At 50.2% G+C, this 17,864-nt stretch overlaps 1 protein-coding gene across 1 annotated transcript in view; it reads right to left on the bottom strand.

The window, feature by feature from the left end:
• LAMA5 (laminin subunit alpha 5) overlaps positions 1–17,864 on the bottom strand; it is a 332,936-nt gene that overhangs the window by 19,740 nt on the left and 295,332 nt on the right. Inside the window, exons 72-76 of the mRNA XM_068264501.1 lie at positions 16,304–16,439; positions 10,815–10,957; positions 4,395–4,584; positions 2,446–2,598; positions 1,133–1,289 (exon numbers count right to left, since the gene is read on the bottom strand). Coding sequence (XP_068120602.1) covers positions 1,133–1,289; positions 2,446–2,598; positions 4,395–4,584; positions 10,815–10,957; positions 16,304–16,439 — 779 coding nt within the window. The remainder of the gene's footprint in view (positions 1–1,132; positions 1,290–2,445; positions 2,599–4,394; positions 4,585–10,814; positions 10,958–16,303; positions 16,440–17,864) is intronic.

The following is a 17,864-nucleotide window of genomic DNA, read 5'->3' as shown; positions in this document are numbered from 1 at the left end:
ATAGCCGGGGATGCATCTGCCGGCATTAGGCTCCGCCCACCCACGCCTAGCGCTAGCTACATGCTTCCCCCCTCCCTTCGCTATCCCACCCACCCCTCCGATCGCCGCCGGCGATTATACCCAACAGGAAATCCCGTTCTGAACGGGATTTCTTGTATGGGCTTCCCCCGTCGCCATGGCAACGATCGGAATGACGTCATCAACGCCGTGACGTCAGGGGGAGTCCCGATCCACCCCATAGCGCAGCCTGGCGATGATTGGCCAGGCTGCGCGTTTGAAAAAAAAATTATGCAAAAAAAAATAAATTATGCAAAATTATGCTGAGCTCGTCCATAACGCCCAGGAGGTTAAAGGGTTTTAAGACAGCAGTCCTTAAGTGGTTAAAGAAGCTCTACATGTGACAGGTGCCGTTCGGTCCATAAAGGCTACAACTGAAGCTAAACAGCCAATCATACTCAGGGAAATCTGAAGCTGACCAGGAAATCTGACCAGTAATAATAATAATCTGAACATTTGTATAGCGCTTTTCTCCTGTCGGACTCAAAGCGCTCAAGAGCTGCAGCCACTGGGACGTGCTCAAAGGCCACCCTGCAGTGTTAGGTCTTGCCTTGAACTCCTTACTGAACAGGTACAGACCCTAGCCAGGATACCAGTGAAGAAACTAAGAAGCTTGAGGCCCCAGTGCAAGTTTTACATGAGGCCACAAGCACTCTAGACTCTAGAGTACATGGCAGACAGGGGTAATTGGAGTAAGGACACAGGATTACCACAATGCAATGCACATATCGAGATGTTACTTACCAGCATAGCACCAATGAAACGTTAATAAGATGGATGAAGGAGGGTCCCTAATGGGCCCCTTTTGTCCCAGCGCAGTCGCAACCTCTGCACCCCCTATTGCGACGCCACTGTACAGGACCATCTCTGGTCATGATGGGATGTCTGAACGGAACTCAGCTTCACTCAACTACTAATAACTTTAAGCTGTCTGATTGGCTGTCAGGGAAGTCTAGACCTTTGCGGATCAGTGCTGAGGAAGCAGCTGTGTAATCATTTCAGCATGGCTGCCCTGACATGGCCTATCCAAATATCTACAGAACCTTTATAGAAAGCACAAAACACTAGCACATACCGACAGTCAGGTATCCCCCATCTGAGAAGAACATGCCGGGTTCCATGTAGCCCTCAAAGCAGGGGGTGACCCCCACCACCCTATTCGGGGGGCCCAACGCCTTGCCATCCAGCTCCAGGTTCCTCAGGCAGCCACGGAAGCCATTCATTGTAACATCCTGCAGCAAAAACTGTCATTAAAGTGACAACTCAAATATCCACACAATAAACTCCATTTACTGACAGTATATGTGCTGATCTACCCGTGTGAAGTGCGGAGTACACCGCCCGCCACGCTGGCATCTGAGGGGTCGTCTGTACACAGAGGGGTTTTTAACACGATCAGATCAACAAAACTGAAGAAGAAAGCCCTTGGCACAGGGACATGCTACTATTGACTAGTGTGAAAATCGATCATTTATAATTGTATGACACTTCAAATGTAATCTGTGCTCTAAAACAGCATAAAACTAATGAGCAGCTCCTTGTGTTTATCTAGTAAGATAAGACACAATCTGAAATCTGATTGGTCGCTGGGAAAACACAGACCCTCCCAGAGAGAAAAGTGGGTCTGCATGGACGGCGTCGGGTGGCGCCCCTGGTTATAAGGGTTCTGCAGTTTGGTAAGCCCCAGCCCATCTGCGCCCCGCCTTTCACTTCATTCTATTTTGCACTCCTATTGCGGAACTCCACTCATCATCTCATTTTCACAAATCTCCAGCGTTATCCCCGCCACACTGTTCACTTTCAAGCTACTCACTATTCACCATTCTTCCTCCACTGGTCTGGTGCTCTTACAGCCCAGCTCAGACACTGTTTGATCCATATGTGCCTCGGTTAGGTCATCTTCCATTTTTGGGGTCACTTTCTTTCAATCACTGTCAGACCGCAGTTCACTTTGTGTGCATTATATTATTATCCTCATTGATTTTGTCGCAACTCAGTGTGAATTATATGTCCTATATTAGGCTGCCAGGGGCAATGGTTCATTTACTAATTTTCCTGTGACTTTTATGAGCTTGCTGTACTGCTGGACACTGCTATCTATATACATTGTTTGTACTGTCTGATTGACCTCTTATTGGGACGTGCCACCCCTTATCTGTGTTTTTATACATTTTTATTGATGTTTTGTACTGAATAAAGAATAAATGAATATTGAATTATGTGAGTGGTGCAGTTCTATGCAGATCCACTTTTCTCTTTGGTAATATATATGCAGGCTTGGCTCTGCTTCTGCACACTCCCTTTATTGGTTACCTACATTTATTTTCCGGTGTTTGGTGCTGACTCAACGCTAGTTTTTGTGGAACACAGACCACTTCCACTACTCACCACAGTGTCTGGATGGATCCTCAGGGGAGGGACTCCTCCGATATATAAAGGACTGGCAAGCGATAGGGTGGAGCCTGGGAGTAGTCCCGCAGTCTGAGCCTTCAAGGCATCAATAACCAGACGGACCTTGTTCTTCTCTTTCCCAATGAAGACCTGAGACACAAAATGCATTATCAGACCTGGAAATGTGCTTCTACCTACACATGGCAGATAAAACTTCACTGAACTCCTGGCTTCTGAGCTAAGTCACGGCTTATAAAATTACCTATAACCTCACAGACTGCCATGACTGAAGAGAGGCAACGGACATTCTAATCTAATATGTACTACCACCGCCTCCCCTCACCAGTGCGCAGAACAAGCTGCTTGCCAGATAGCCTGACAGTATGTTTGTTCATGTGAAGGATGCCAGAAATGATTGAGAATTATTGTTTTAGTCATCCATTATTGTAAGTGTGTACTGCATGTTATTGCTGTGTCCCGTCTGTCTGCAGGTAATGCAGCTCGAATCTAAAGGCCCATACAGAAGCCTGATGTAAGTCAGCTGAGGGGCTGATAATGACCACCTCAACAGATAATCAGGTGCATGTGCGGCAGCTCCCAACAGCCAACCCCCAACCCACGAGTGATCTGCCTTGCGCATCTACTCTCCCCAGCGACGCTAATCCCATTGTTCATGCCGTTCCCACGCCAGCTGCGTGACGTCCGCTTGTCACCTCCCCCGCATAGCAACATAGCGTGTCGCCAGGTACACAGCTGACACGCGTGTGTGCAGCCAGGCCCAGCGATGTCGCTCAGTTTCTTATCCCCGACAGGCAACATCAGTTGGAAATGTGTATGCGGCCTAATAAAAAGAAACCGTAACCAATAATTGAACTTCAACCCAATCAGTAGCTGATACCACCTTTCCCATGAGAAGTATTTTCCTTTTCTTAAAGGGATCCTCAGGAGTCTCTGTATAGCTGATATTGTGGTGAAACCCCTCCCACAGTGTGATGTCAGGACCATGGTTCTGACATCACACTATGGGAGCCTTGTTGCATTGTGGGAAATAACAGCTGTTTCCAACTACCAAAAAAGCAAGCAGCATCTCCTTTCACTGACATCACCTACCAGCAGTAAAAATGTCACTATGTGATAAATGTCAGAATGTAAATCAGAGAGGGAGAGGAAAGATTTTACAATGAGCAAACACTGACTAAATCATTTATACATAATTATTGTAAAAATAAAGCACTTTTTTATTACATTATTTTCACTGGAGTTCATCTTTACAGTATCCCTGAAACAGTGGAAAATCTATTAAACGCAGGCCAAGGTGGGCTTTATTACCTCTTACATAGAGTCCTGATGCTGTTTGTTGTCCCTAGGGGGCCCCCTGTTACCCTTCCCTGTTCCTTGTGGCTCCCAAACCGCCTCTAAACAATGCACAGCTATTCTGAACTGGGAAGACGCAAGTTCTAAACTCACACCTGCTGTTGGGGGAGGACAACGAGCGGCACCAGGAACACTTTTAAACAGGTTTTTTTTGTCCCTGGTTCAGGGGTACTTTGTCTCTGGTTCAGTTGTCCTTAGTCCCTGGGTCAGGGGCGCTTTGTCTCCGGTTCAGGGGTACTTAGTCCCTGGTTCAGGGGTGCTTTGTCTCTGGTTCAGGGGTACTTAGTCCCTGGTTCAGGGGCTCTTTGTCTCTGTTTCAGGGGTACTTAGTCTCTGGTTCAGTTGTCCTTAGTCCCTGGTTCAGGGGTACTTAGTCCCTGGTTCAGTGGTACTTAGTCCCTGGTTCAGTGGTACTTAGTCCCTGGTTCAGTGGTACTTAGTCCCTGGTTCAGTGGTACTTAGTCCCTGGTTCAGTGAACCACTAAACCTTTGTCTCTGGTTCAGTGGTTCAGTGGTACTTAGTCCTTGGTTCAGTGGTACTTTGTCTCTTGGCCAACAGGAAGTGCTCGTACCGTGTGCCAGCGGCCATCTGTATACTTGTTTTTACTCTTCAGACGATGCATCTTCCCCCGGATGTTAATGAGAAGCACAAATCTGGCGTTTAATACATGAAGAGACAGCGAAGACTCTCCTCGGTCATCAGCAACGTAAAAGAGAAGACCGCTGGTGGCGTTCATCCGGACCTCCATGGAGAAGTGGAACCTGCGCAGAGACACAGCAATTCTATGTTACAAGAGGAGGGGTCTCTTTATTACTGATCAGCAGATGAGCCGCATGCAGAGGCCGCTGTGACTCCATATGTGCCTCTCCGGCTGGCTGAATGAAAACCAGAAACACTAACTCATAAAGGTCATCTGAATTACAGGGACACCTGAACTGAGAGGGACATGGAGGCTGCCATATTTATTTCCTATTAAACAATGCAAGTTGCCTGGCAGCCTGCTGATCACTTTGGCTGCAGTAGTGTCTGAATCACACACCTGAAACAAGCATTCAGCTAACCCAGTTGCACTTCAGTTAGAGCAGCTGATCAGCATGCTTGTTCAGGGGCTGTGGCTAAAAGTATTAGAGGCAGAGAATCTGCAGGACTGACAGGTAATATGTATTGTTTAAAAGGAACTAAATATGTCAGCAACCATATCCCTCTCACTTCAGGTGTGCTTTAAACAATGTATTACAACAAATAAAAGGTCTCTAGTTTTTTGGTTAGATTTTTCAGTACTTTATGAAAATGATCTAGTAAAACTAGCAGTGTGTGTGCTGAGGCTGTGTCAGAGAGCACCAGTACAGGACAAAGGAAAGACAAAGTCTCTCAGGTACATTAAACAGATCTGAGGTGTAGAGAGGATTGGGGCATAAACAGTGGCGTAACTAAGGACCTTGGGGCCCCAGTGTGAGTTTTACATGGGGCCCCAAGCACTCTATTGATATGGAGCCTCAAAACCCACCATGGACAGCTGGAGAGTCAGAGAGGTGTAATCAGAGTAAAGAAACAGTTTGTTGAGGATTACTACTGTTCAGTGCACATATACTTTAGAGGTGTTCATTACCAGTATAGCACCAATGAAAAGCGAATAAGAAGAATTAAGGAGGGCCCCTAATGGGCCCCAGTGCGGTCGCTACCTCTGCAACCCCCTATTGCTACGCCACTGGGCATAAACAGTGCTACCTGTGCTCTGTGTAACCTTTACCGGAGTGGAACATGGAAAGTCATTCTTATTCTCTAAAAATAAATCGCTTATCTCTCAGGCTGGTCTTCCGGGATCTGCAGATCTGTAGGAGCGTGCAGCCAGGAGCACCGCAACACCTGATAATTCAAAGCAGGTTGTTTTGGCGCCGAAGCTGGGCGCTGCTATAGCACTCATGCTATAGTGCACACCCTGCAGTTGGGTAATTTGGGGTTCTCCCTCCGAGTAGCAAAGACTCCAAGGGGGAATAGTATTTAACGTCACCGGGAATTTGAGTGGCAGCAGGGAGAGTCATCATGCGGCGATGTTATAATAAGTACTGTACACTGATAACTACTGTATTTTTCAGACTACAAGACACTCCTGAACATAAGACACACCTAGGTTTACAGGACAAAACCCAGGGGAAAAAAAGATATACTAAACCTGGTGCATGGTGAAGGGGCATCTTGTGGATTATGTCCCCTTTGTACCTCATGCCCCCTTGTACCTCTTGTGTCTCCTTGTGTCCCCCTGTGTGCCCCATGTGTCTTCCTCTATACTCCTTTGTGTCCTCTATGCCCCTTTGTGTCCTCCATTTGTCCCTGTGTCCTTCTCTGCATGGGCACAGTACAAGGCATCCCGACTTGGGGACTCCTTGTACTGTGCCCAACTTGGAGGTTCGTATTGGCAGGAGTTCTCAAGTCAGGAACTCCCTGCATGTGGACGCAGTGACTTTTTTCCCCACTTTTGGGGTAGAAAAAGTGAGTCTTATAATCCAAAAAATACAGTATATACTCTCTCTGAGAGAGAGACTCAGAAAGCCCCTGGGGGAACCTACCTGGCTAGCCTATACTGGGGGAACCTACCTGGCTAGCCTATACTGGGGGAACCTACCTGGCTAGCCTATACTGGGGGAACCTACCTGGCTAACCTATACTGGGGGAACCTACCTGGCTAACCTATACTGGGGGAACCTACCTGGCTAGCCTATACTGGGGGAACCTACCTGGCTAACTTATACTGGGGGAACCTACCTGGCTAACTTATACTGGGGGAACCTACCTGGCTAACCTATACTGGGGGAACCTACCTGGCTAACCTATACTGGGGGAACCTACCTGGCTAACCTATACTGGGGGAACCTACCTGGCTAGCCTATACTGGGGGAACCTACCTGGCTAACTTATACTGGGGGAACCTACCTGGCTAACTTATACTGGGGGAACCTACCTGGCTAACCTATACTGGGGGAACCTACCTGGCTAACCTATACTGGGGGAACCTACCTGGCTAACTTATACTGGGGGAACCTACCTGGCTAACCTATACTGGGGGAACCTACCTGGCTAACCTATACTGGGGGAACCTACCTGGCTAACCTATACTGGGGGAACCTACCTGGCTAACCTATACTGGGGGAACCTACCTGGCTAACCTATACTGGGGGAACCTACCTGGCTAACCTATACTGGGGGAACCTACCTGGCTAGCCTATACTGGGGGAACCTACCTGGCTAGCCTATACTGGGGGAACCTACCTGGCTAGCCTATACTGGGGGAACCTACCTGGCTAGCCTATACTGGGGGAACCTACCTGGCTAACCTATACTGGGGGAACCTACCTGGCTAACCTATACTGGGGGAACCTACCTGGCTAACCTATACTGGGGGAACCTACCTGGCTAACCTATACTGGGGGAACCTACCTGGCTAACCTATACTGGGGGAACCTACCTGGCTAACCTATACTGGGGGAACCTACCTGGCTAACTTATACTGGGGGAACCTACCTGGCTAACCTATACTGGGGGAACCTACCTGGCTAACCTATACTGGGGGAACCTACCTGGCTAACCTATACTGGGGGAACCTACCTGGCTAACCTATACTGGGGGAACCTACCTGGCTAGCCTATACTGGGGGAACCTACCTGGCTAGCCTATACTGGGGGAACCTACCTGGCTAGCCTATACTGGGGGAACCTACCTGGCTAGCCTATACTGGGGGAACCTACCTGGCTAGCCTATACTGGGGGAACCTACCTGGCTAACCTATACTGGGGGAACCTACCTGGCTAACCTATACTGGGGGAACCTACCTGGCTAACCTATACTGGGGGAACCTACCTGGCTAACCTATACTGGGGGAACCTACCTGGCTAACCTATACTGGGGGAACCTACCTGGCTAACCTATACTGGGGGAACCTACCTGGCTAACCTATACTGGGGGAACCTACCTGGCTAACCTATACTGGGGGAACCTACCTGGCTAACCTATACTGGGGGAACCTACCTGGCTAACCTATACTGGGGGAACCTACCTGGCTAACCTATACTGGGGGAACCTACCTGGCTAACCTATACTGGGGGAACCTGCCTGGCTAACCTATACTGGGGGAACCTGCCTGGCTAACCTATACTGGGGGAACCTACCTGGCTAACCTATACTGGGGGAACCTACCTGGCTAACCTATACTGGGGGAACCTACCTGGCTAACCTATACTGGGGGAACCTACCTGGCTAACCTATACTGGGGGAACCTACCTGGCTAACCTATACTGGGGGAACCTACCTGGCTAACCTATACTGGGGGAACCTACCTGGCTAACTTATACTGGGGGAACCTAAATGTTTTTGCCTGTCTCGCCTGAGCACACATACATAGATGATTATGAAGGTGGGTAGACATAGCTAGAGTTTCCCCTTCAATGGAAGAAAGCCAACATGTTACTTGTGGAATGATGAGCGCTGTACGGACAGAAACTGCAGAGTGACATTCTTGATGCTCCAATCCAGGTAGAGATCCAAATACCGCAGATGACAGCTTAGAATGCAAAGTGCATGAATAAAGGTAGCCATTCATCAGGCGACTTGGCGGTCGAACGGCCATCCATTATATCAAATCAGGTGAAAATCGATGCTGCCAAGTGCATGCCGCGATCACGCATGCTGCAAGATGTTAGGCCGACTTACTTGATCGGGTGCATGGCATTAACGGCGTGCAATTTCGGGATGATCGACAAAACCCCTGGCCCTGTCCCCCCAATGTTAAGTGTCTCCCCTGGTGCAGGTTATACATAACCTTTTTCACCGCCTCAGCTTGTCCCCACAGGCTCCGGGCGTACCCCACTCTCTATACACCTGTGCCCCACGTGGTTGTCTAGTAAGCACATGTATGACGTCAGAAACGCGGCAACGTTATTAGGCATCCATGTGGCGCGCGTGTATGCAGAACAGAGTGCGTCCGGAGCCAGCGGAGGACAAGCGGACACCACGGACAGCTAATGTATAACATGCACTGGGCACCGGGGGACACTTAACATTGTGGGAAAGCAGCAAGGTGGTCAGATGCGGCGTCACAGGGCCCGGATCGACTTCAGCCGACAGATCTCTCTAATCAGATTAATTAAGAGATCTGCCCGTCATTGCTAGATGTATGGCTATCTTCAGACATGCTTAGTGTGTATGACGCCGCTGGGGTTGAATGTCAGTAACATTTTGGATTATCTGACCTGAAGCAACCAACGTGAAATAGACGCAGCAGGCTGTGTGGGTGGAGTTCCTGCCGGTTGGCTCTGCATTATTATGCTGGTCAGCCTAGGGAGGTGGGGTATAGAGGCTTCTGACCAGCAATAAAACATCACTTTTTTTTGGCCTCACGTGCTCCATACCGTCTGTCTCATTACTGTCACCCACTCCAGACCTCTGTCCCCACGTGCTCCGTACCGTCTGTCTCATTACCGTCACCCACTCCAGACCTCTGTCCCCACGTGCTCCGTACCGTCTGTCTCATTACTGTCACCCACTCCAGACCTCTGTCCCCACGTGCTCCGTACCGTCTGTCTCATTACTGTCACCCACTCCAGACCTCTGTCCCCACGTGCTCCGTACCGTCTGTCTCATTACGGTCACCCACTCCAGACCTCTGTCCCCACGTGCTCCGTACCGTCTGTCTCATTACTGTCACCCACTCCAGACCTCTGTCCCCACGTGCTCCGTACCGTCTGTCTCATTACCGTCACCCACCCCAGACCTCTGTCCCCACGTGCTCCGTACCGTCTGTCTCATTACTGTCACCCACTCCAGACCTCTGTCCCCACGTGCTCCGTACCATCTGTCTCATTACCGTCACCCACCTCAGACTTCTGTCCCCACGTGCTCCGTACCGTCTGTCTCATTACTGTCACCCACCCCAGACCTCTGTCCCCACGTGCTCCGTACCGTCTGTCTCATTACTGTCACCCACTCCAGACCTCTGTCCCCACGTGCTCCGTACCGTCTGTCTCATTACTGTCACCCACCCCAGACCTCTGTCCCCACGTGCTCCGTACCGTCTGTCTCATTACTGTCACCCACCCCAGACCTCTGTCCCCACGTGCTCCGTACCATCTGTCTCATTACCGTCACCCACCTCAGACTTCTGTCCCCACGTGCTCCGTACCGTCTGTCTCATTACCGTCACCCACCTCAGACTTCTGTCCCCACGTGCTCCGTACCGTCTGTCTCATTACTGTCACCCACCCCAGACCTCTGTCCCCACGTGCTCCGTACCGTCTGTCTCATTACTGTCACCCACCCCAGACCTCTGTCCCCACGTGCTCCGTACCGTCTGTCTCATTACTGTCACCCACCCCAGACCTCTGTCCCCACGTGCTCCGTACCATCTGTCTCATTACCGTCACCCACCTCAGACTTCTGTCCCCACGTGCTCCGTACCGTCTGTCTCATTACTGTCACCCACCCCAGACCTCTGTCCCCACGTGCTCTGTACCACCTGTCTCATTACTGTCACCCACCCCAGACCTCTGTCCCCATGTGCTCTGTACCACCTGTCTCATTACTGTCACCCACCCCAGACCTCTGTCCCCACGTGCTCTGTACCACCTGTCTCATTACTGTCACCCACCCCAGACCTCTGTCCCCACGTGCTCTGTACCACCTGTCTCATTACTGTCACCCACCTCAGACCTCTGTCCCCACGTGCTCTGTACCATCTGTCCCGTTACCCTCACCCACCCCAGACCTCTGGCCCCACGTGCTCTGTACCACCTGTCTCATTACTGTCACCTACCCCAGACCTCTGTCCCCACGTGCTCCGTACCACCTGTCTCATTACTGTCACCCACCCCAGACCTCTGTCCCCACGTGCTCTGTACCATCTGTCCCGTTACCCTCACCCACTCCAGACCTCTGTCCCCACGTGCTCCATATCATCTGTCCTATTACCCTCACCCACCCCAGACATCCGGGGGTCACTCACCTCTCATGCAGAGAACCGGGGAGGTCTGTGAACTCCAAGTGGCTGGAAGATGAGCCCCCGAACTGGAATGCCCCCCTGACAGAACTGGGAAGCAGGCAGGAAGTATTCGGCTGGCTCTGCTGATTCTGTGATATCAGCCTCCTCTGCAGGGAGCAGAGACATAACTCAGCATCTTACATGGAATAACACACTGGAGCAAGCATAGATCGTACATGTAAGCATACACTACATGGTATTTTTAGATCAGATGTAACATTCAATATAAACATCAAACCTATTGAAACAATAAGATTTATGATCTATAGGCCAGAGGAGCCGGAAGCAGGAGGAGCAGCAGGTAGAGGAGGGGGCAGAATAGCTGCAGGCAGGGGAGGGGCCAGAGGAGCTGCAGACAGAGAAGGGGCCAGAGGAGCTGCAGGCAGAGGAGGGACCAGAGGAGCTGCAGGCAGAGGAGGGGCCAGAGTAGCTGCATGCAGAGGAAGGGCCAGAGGAGCCGCAGGCAGAGGAAGGGCCAGAGGAGCTGCAGGCAGAGGAGGGGCCAGAGGAGCTGCAGGCAGGGGAGTAGAGATGGGAAGTTCGGATCTTTTCAATGATTCGGATGATTCGAATCGGATCATTGAAAAGATCCGGATCTTTGATCTGAATCTCGAATCATTTTTACTAGGGAAGCATTCGGGGGTGAAATGACTAGCAGGACAGGACTTTCCCTGCAGTGGACAGAGAAGGGGAGGGGGTGGACGGACAGAGAAGGGGAGGGGGGTGGACAGACAGAGAAGGGGGGATGGTGGACAGAGAAGGGCAGGGAGTGGACAGAGAAGGGAGGAAGTGGACGAAGAGGGGTGAGCAGAGAGCAGAATTGTTTTTTGCACACATTACCCACATGTTGCAATCATATGCTTTAAAAATATTTCGCCTATATGTTCATCTGTATACTTTGAATGCAAACGCCTCACAGTGAAAGAAAGCATTCACCACCCCAATGTGTCCTGTTTTCACCTCCAACAAGCATCATACATTTAGGGAGAAGTTAAGTGCAGCGGTTTAAGTGCAGGAGGATCATATTGCCCTGCAATCACAGTGCCTGCCCTGTCCTAGCCCAGCACGCTGTCTGCAAAGTTACTGAGCTGTGCTTCTGAGCCAAAAGTTTCCCATTTGTTCACCATGCAGCACTACGGAACAGACAGCCTAAAATCAGCAGCACATTACAGCCAGTACGTGTGCTCTACACATATCTGGCAGTGGCCCCGATGTCCCCTCTCTCTCATCTACCTGTCCCTGCAAGGCTGGCTCCCCTCCAACAGGGCGATCCATCTCTGCTCTGCTTCCAGGTCCCCGCTGCCCGCTGAGAGGGGGGCGTGCCGCTCCTGGCTCCACCCCCTTTTTGATCCGAATAATTCATTTTGGTGATCCGGATTATTTGACTCATGATCCGGACAACACTACAGGGGAGGGGGGCAGAGGAGCCACAGGCATGAGAGGGGGTGGAGGAGCTTCAGGCAGGAGAAGGGGGCAGAGAGGCTGCAAGGGAGAAGGGGGGGGTGGAGGAACTGCAGGCAGGGGAAGGCGGTGGAGGAGCCTCAGGCAGGGGACGAAGGAGTTTCAGGCCAGGAAGGAGCCACAGGCAGGACAGGTGTCATAGGAGCTGCAGGCAGAAGAGCCACAGGCAGGGGAGGGGGGCAGTGGAGCCCCAGGCAGGGCGTGTGGCAGAGGAGCCACAGGCAGGGGAAGGGGGCAGAGGAACTGCAGGCAGGAGAGGGGGTGGAGGAGCCTCAGGCAGGAGAGATGGCAGACAGGCTGCAGACAGGGCAGGGGCAGAGGAGCCACAGGCAGTACAGGTGGCAGAGGAGCTGCAGGCAGGGCATGTGGCATAGAAGTCACAGGCAGAGTAGGGGCCATAAGAGCTGCAGGCAGGGGAAAGGGGCACAGGAGGTACAGGCAGAGGAAGGGGCGGATGAGCCGAAGCCAGGGGAAGGGTATGGACAGAGGAGCTGCAGGCAGTGGAGGGGGTGGATGAGCCGAAAGCCAGGGGAAGGGTATGGACAGAGGAGCTGCAGGCGGGGGTGGGGGGATGGGCGGATGAGCCAAAGTCAGGGAAAGGAAGGAGCAGTCGCAGGCCGGGGAGGGGACAGAGGAGCTGCAGGCAGGAGAGGGGCAGGAGGAGCCGAAAACAGGGGAGTGGGGCAGAGGAGCTGCAGGCAGGGGAAGGGCCAGAGGAACCGCAGGCAGGGGGAAGGGGGTCGGAGAAGCTGCAGACAGGGGAGGGGGTGGGTTGTCAGAGGAGCCATAGACAGGAGAGGAGGGGGAGGGGGGGGGGTCGGAGGAGTTTCAGGTGGAAGTGTTGTCTCGAGAGAGGTTTTCATAGTATTCTTAGGGTGTTGGGCAGGTTCAGCTATGTCTATGTGATGGATATTAGATAAGGTTTCCGCTGAGATTTTATCTGACCTCTGTTAGTGAAAGTTAGTTAAACCAATAAGCAACCAGCATCTGGAAGACGATGATTGCTTGCCCGAGTCACCATAAGTTGTACAGTGTATGCCCAGCATAAGTCAGAAGCTCTACAACTACGTCCGGGGGGAGCACAGGCAGAGCTGGTTCTAGCTCCAATGGGGCCCCAGGGCAAAAGTAACTTGGGGGCCCTCCTGACACCCTCCCCCCTGACCGTTTAACCACTGCGCTGCCGTAGTCGGGTAGTCTTCCCCCCAATGATTACATAGCCCCCCAGTTTATATAGCCAGATGTGTCCTCAGGGATTACGTAGCCCCCCAGTATATATAGCCAGATGTTACCCCAGGGAGTATGTACAGTGGGTTGCAAAAGTATTCGGCCCCCTTGAAGTTTTCCACATTTTGTCATATTACTGCCACAAACATGAATCAATTTTATTGGAATTCCACATGAAAGACCAACACAAAGTGGTGTACACATGAGAAGTGGAACGAAAATCATACATGATTCCAAACATTTTTTACAAATAAATAACTGCAAATTGGTGTGTGCATAATTATTCGGCCCCCTTTGATCTGAGTGCAGTCAGTTGCCTATAGACATTGCCTGATGAGTGCTAATGACTAATTACTGTGTGTAATCTAATGTCAGTACAAATACAGCAGCTCTGTGAGGGCCTCAGAGGTTGTCTAAGAGAATATTGGGAGCAATAACACCGTGAAGTCCAAAGAACACACAAGACAGGTCAGGGATCAAGTTATTGAGAAATTTAAAGCAGGCTTAGGCTACAAAAAGATTTCCAAAGCCTTGAACATCCCATGTAGCACTGTTCAAGCGATCATTCAGAAATGGAAAGAGTATGGCACAACTGTAAACCTACCAAGACAAGGCCGTTCACCTAAACTCACAGGCCGAACAAGGAGAGCGCTGATCAGAAATGCAGTCAAGAGGCCCATGGTGAATCTGGAGGAGCTGCAGAGATCTACAGCTCAGGTGGGAGACTCTGTCCATAGGACAACTATTAGTCGTGTACTGTACAAAGTTGGCCTTTATGGAAGAGTGGCAAGAAGAAAGGCATTGTTAACAGAAAGCATAAGAAGTCCCATTTGCAGTCTGCCAGACGCCATGTGGGGGACAAAGCAACCATGTGGAAGAAGGTTCTCTGGTCAGATGAGACCAAAATGGAACGTTTTGGCCAAAATGCAAAACGCTATGTGTGGCAGAAAACTAACACTGCACATCACTCTGAACACACCATCCCCACTGTCAAATATGGTGGTGGCAGCATCATGCTCTGAGGGTGCATCTCTTCAGCAGGGACAGGGAAGCTGGTCAGAGTTGATGGGAAGATGGATGGAGCCAAATACAGGGCAAACTTGGAAGAAAACCTCTTGGAGACTGCAAAAGACTTGAGACTGGGGCAGAGGTTCACCTTCCAGCAGGACAATGACCCTAAATATAAAGCCAGGGTAACAATGGAATGGTTTAAAACAAAACATATCCATGTGTTAGAATGGCCCAGTCAAAGTCCAGATCTAAATCCAATCGAAAATCTGTGGCAAGATCTGAAAACTGCTGTTCACAAACGCTGTCCATCTAATCTGACTGAGCTGGAGCTGGTTTGCAAAGAAGAATGGGCAAGGATTTCAATCTCTAGATGTGCAAAGCTGGTAGAGACATACCCTAAAAGACTGGCAGCAGTAATTGCAGCAAAAGGTGGTTCTGCAAAGTATTGACTCAGGGGGCCGAATAATTATGCACACCCCACTTTGCAGTTATTTATTTGTAAAAAAAAATGTTTGGAATGATGTATGATTTTCGATCCACTTCTCACATGTACACCACTTTGTATTGGTCTTTCACATGGAATTCCAATAAAATTGATTCATGTTTGTGGCAGTAATGTGACAAAATGTGGAAAACTTCAAGGGGGCCGAATACTTTTGCAACCCACTGTAGCCCCCCGCAATATATATATAGCCAGATGTGCCCCCAAGGATTATGTAGCCCCCCTAGTTCATATAGCTAGATGTGCCCCCCAGACATTAGGTAGCCTCCCCTAAGTACAGCCAGCCAGATGTGCCCCCCAGGATTATTAGTTAGTCCAAGTATACATTGCCATCTGTACCCCCCAGTATTAAGTAGTCTCCACCTTGTAGAGATAGCCAAATGTCACCCAGTTTAGGCAGTCCCCTCCCCCATATGCAGAGGGATGCAAGGGGAAGCGACAGTACAACTCACCTGTCATTGCCGCCAGGAACTTCTGCAAGTCTTCTCCCATCACACAGCTCCTCTGAGACTCCTCCAGTGGCGCAGTAATAAGAGGTGCCACTAGGGGGCAGCAGAAAGGAGACACGGAACTGTGCGATGGGGAGAAGACTTGCAGAAGTTCCCGGCGGCGCTAACAGGTGTTTTGTACTGTAGCTTCCACTCGCATCACTCTGCATATGGGCAGGCGAGGGGGGGGGGGGGGGGTCACTGGGGGAGACTCTTCCTCCTTCCCCTGCTCGCCCAACTAACGGCTGCACTATACAACAGCACGGCGGCCGAATTACGTTTTTAAATGGTGAGGATTTGACAGGCTTGGGGGGCCCTCCTTGGCTCTGGGGCAATTGCCCCTCCCCCCTTACCTTAATGGTAGCGCCGGCCCTGAGAGTAGGTGAGACCCTGTGACACTCTGCACACACTGTACATTATATTGCTTTCTGTTACAATCAGGGGAGTACCTACAGAGGAGCCGCCCCTGCACCTGCAGGGGGCCCCAGAGATTGCTGCCTATCACGTCCCTGATCTGTCCTCATTGCTGCCTATCACCTCCTTCATCTGTCCTCATCGCTGCCTTTCAAACCCCTGATCTGTCCTCATTGCAGCCTCTCATCTCCCTGATCTGTCTTCATTGCTGTCTCTCACATTCCTGATCTGTCCTCATTGCTGCCTCTCACATTCCTGATCTGTCCTCATTGCTGCCTCTCACATTCCTGACCTGTCCTCATTGCTGCCTCTCACATTCTTGATCTGTTTTATTGCTGCATAGCGTCTCTTACCTTCATTTTCTTATCCTTCTTCAGCAGAGCTCTGATCTCCAGGGGGTGCTCCTCCGCCGCCTCCTGGCAACTCATGGTAACGTTCAGGCTGCGCAGATTCTGCTGGAGGTCCAGAACCATCTGGGGTGCGGTGACTCTGCAGGGACAGAGAGGACAGGTCTGACTGATAACTCTGAGTAGTGACAGTGCTATAGTGAGGAACACCTTGCAGTGCTGCCAAGACAATATCTGCATGGAGTTTGTATGTTATCCCCAGGTTATTATGGCTTTCCTCCTGATATTCCTACATCCCAAAAGCACACTGTTAAGTTTATTAGTTCCGCCAAAAACTGTCCTTAGATTATTGTAGGGACATCAGACTATGACCATGGCAGGGACATTAGACTATGATAGGGACATTAGCCTATGACAGGGGCATTACTCTATGCCAGGGACATTATGTTGGGCATAGACGGTTCGTTTTATATTATCAATCGAGCCACTGATGGCTCGATTGATAATATTCAACCTGTCCGATCACTGCGGCGGGTCGATACTGCTCTCGATCCCCGCGGGCGGACAATGGTAGAAACGAAACTCTGATAAGGAAGTGCTGGCTCGGCGCATAAACGAACCATCTATGTCCAGCAGACTAGGGACAATAGTAGTTACTCAGTGTTTCGAGTAGACACCAGCAGACAAGAGCGGATTAGTCCAGATGATGAAAATGAGTAACAAGTGCTCCTGATCTGCACAGCTCATTACTCCTGCAGTAAGGTGAGAATTTCTGGATAATTTCAGGGCAATAGTGCTCCCAGCATAAAAATGGTTGCCATAGTCGCAAAGAAGAACAATTCTGATCTTGTCGCCAGTTCTGGCAATACTTTTCTGGCAACACATTGAAATGAAGATATACGTTTTATTAACGTTTATCACAAAATAATTGCACTGCTCACTTGTAGGCCGAGTGTTGTGACTTGTCTAATGAGGGCTCAGCAATTAGTATGCAGAGGAGGCAGAGGGGAGAACAGCGGCTGCAAGTGTGCGAGAGCCGACAGCTTGGAGCTGAAAGTGTCTGCAGGGAGCAGCAGTAACTGTCTCCTCACACATTGCCTTCAATTCACTAAGGGCCCATTTTTCCACATTTGCATGTGATTGTCCATAAGCAAATGTCTGCGTTATTTTACGCACATTTTTATGCAAATAAGTGCATGCATCTAGCGTAACTGACAAACATTACACGGGAAACAGAGACGTGGTGCAAAAATCTGCTGCAAGCTGTCTGATTTTTTTTTCTAATCGGAATGGAGTACATAAAAATACATTCAATGAAATTGCATTGCTTTCAATAATAATATGAATTTTCGCAATGCAAATTTGCACTCTAAGACCTGTGTGGTAAGTCACCTCAAACAGTAACATTTTTTTGAGCATTCATTAAGATTTTCACACATTCTGTAATAGTTTGGTAATATACAGAAAAACTGATTGACAATTCACTGAGATCATACCTCATGTGGTATTTCATTCACTTGCAGGGGGCTGGTGGAGGCCTCAGGTTTTTATGCTGGCTCAGTTAAGG

The sequence above is a fragment of the Hyperolius riggenbachi genome, chromosome 12 (genome assembly GCF_040937935.1).
Source record: "Hyperolius riggenbachi isolate aHypRig1 chromosome 12, aHypRig1.pri, whole genome shotgun sequence".
Taxonomy (NCBI): Eukaryota; Metazoa; Chordata; class Amphibia; order Anura; family Hyperoliidae; genus Hyperolius; species Hyperolius riggenbachi.
The sequence above is the reverse complement of the archived record's forward strand: the minus strand, read 5'-3'. Positions and strand labels throughout refer to the sequence as shown.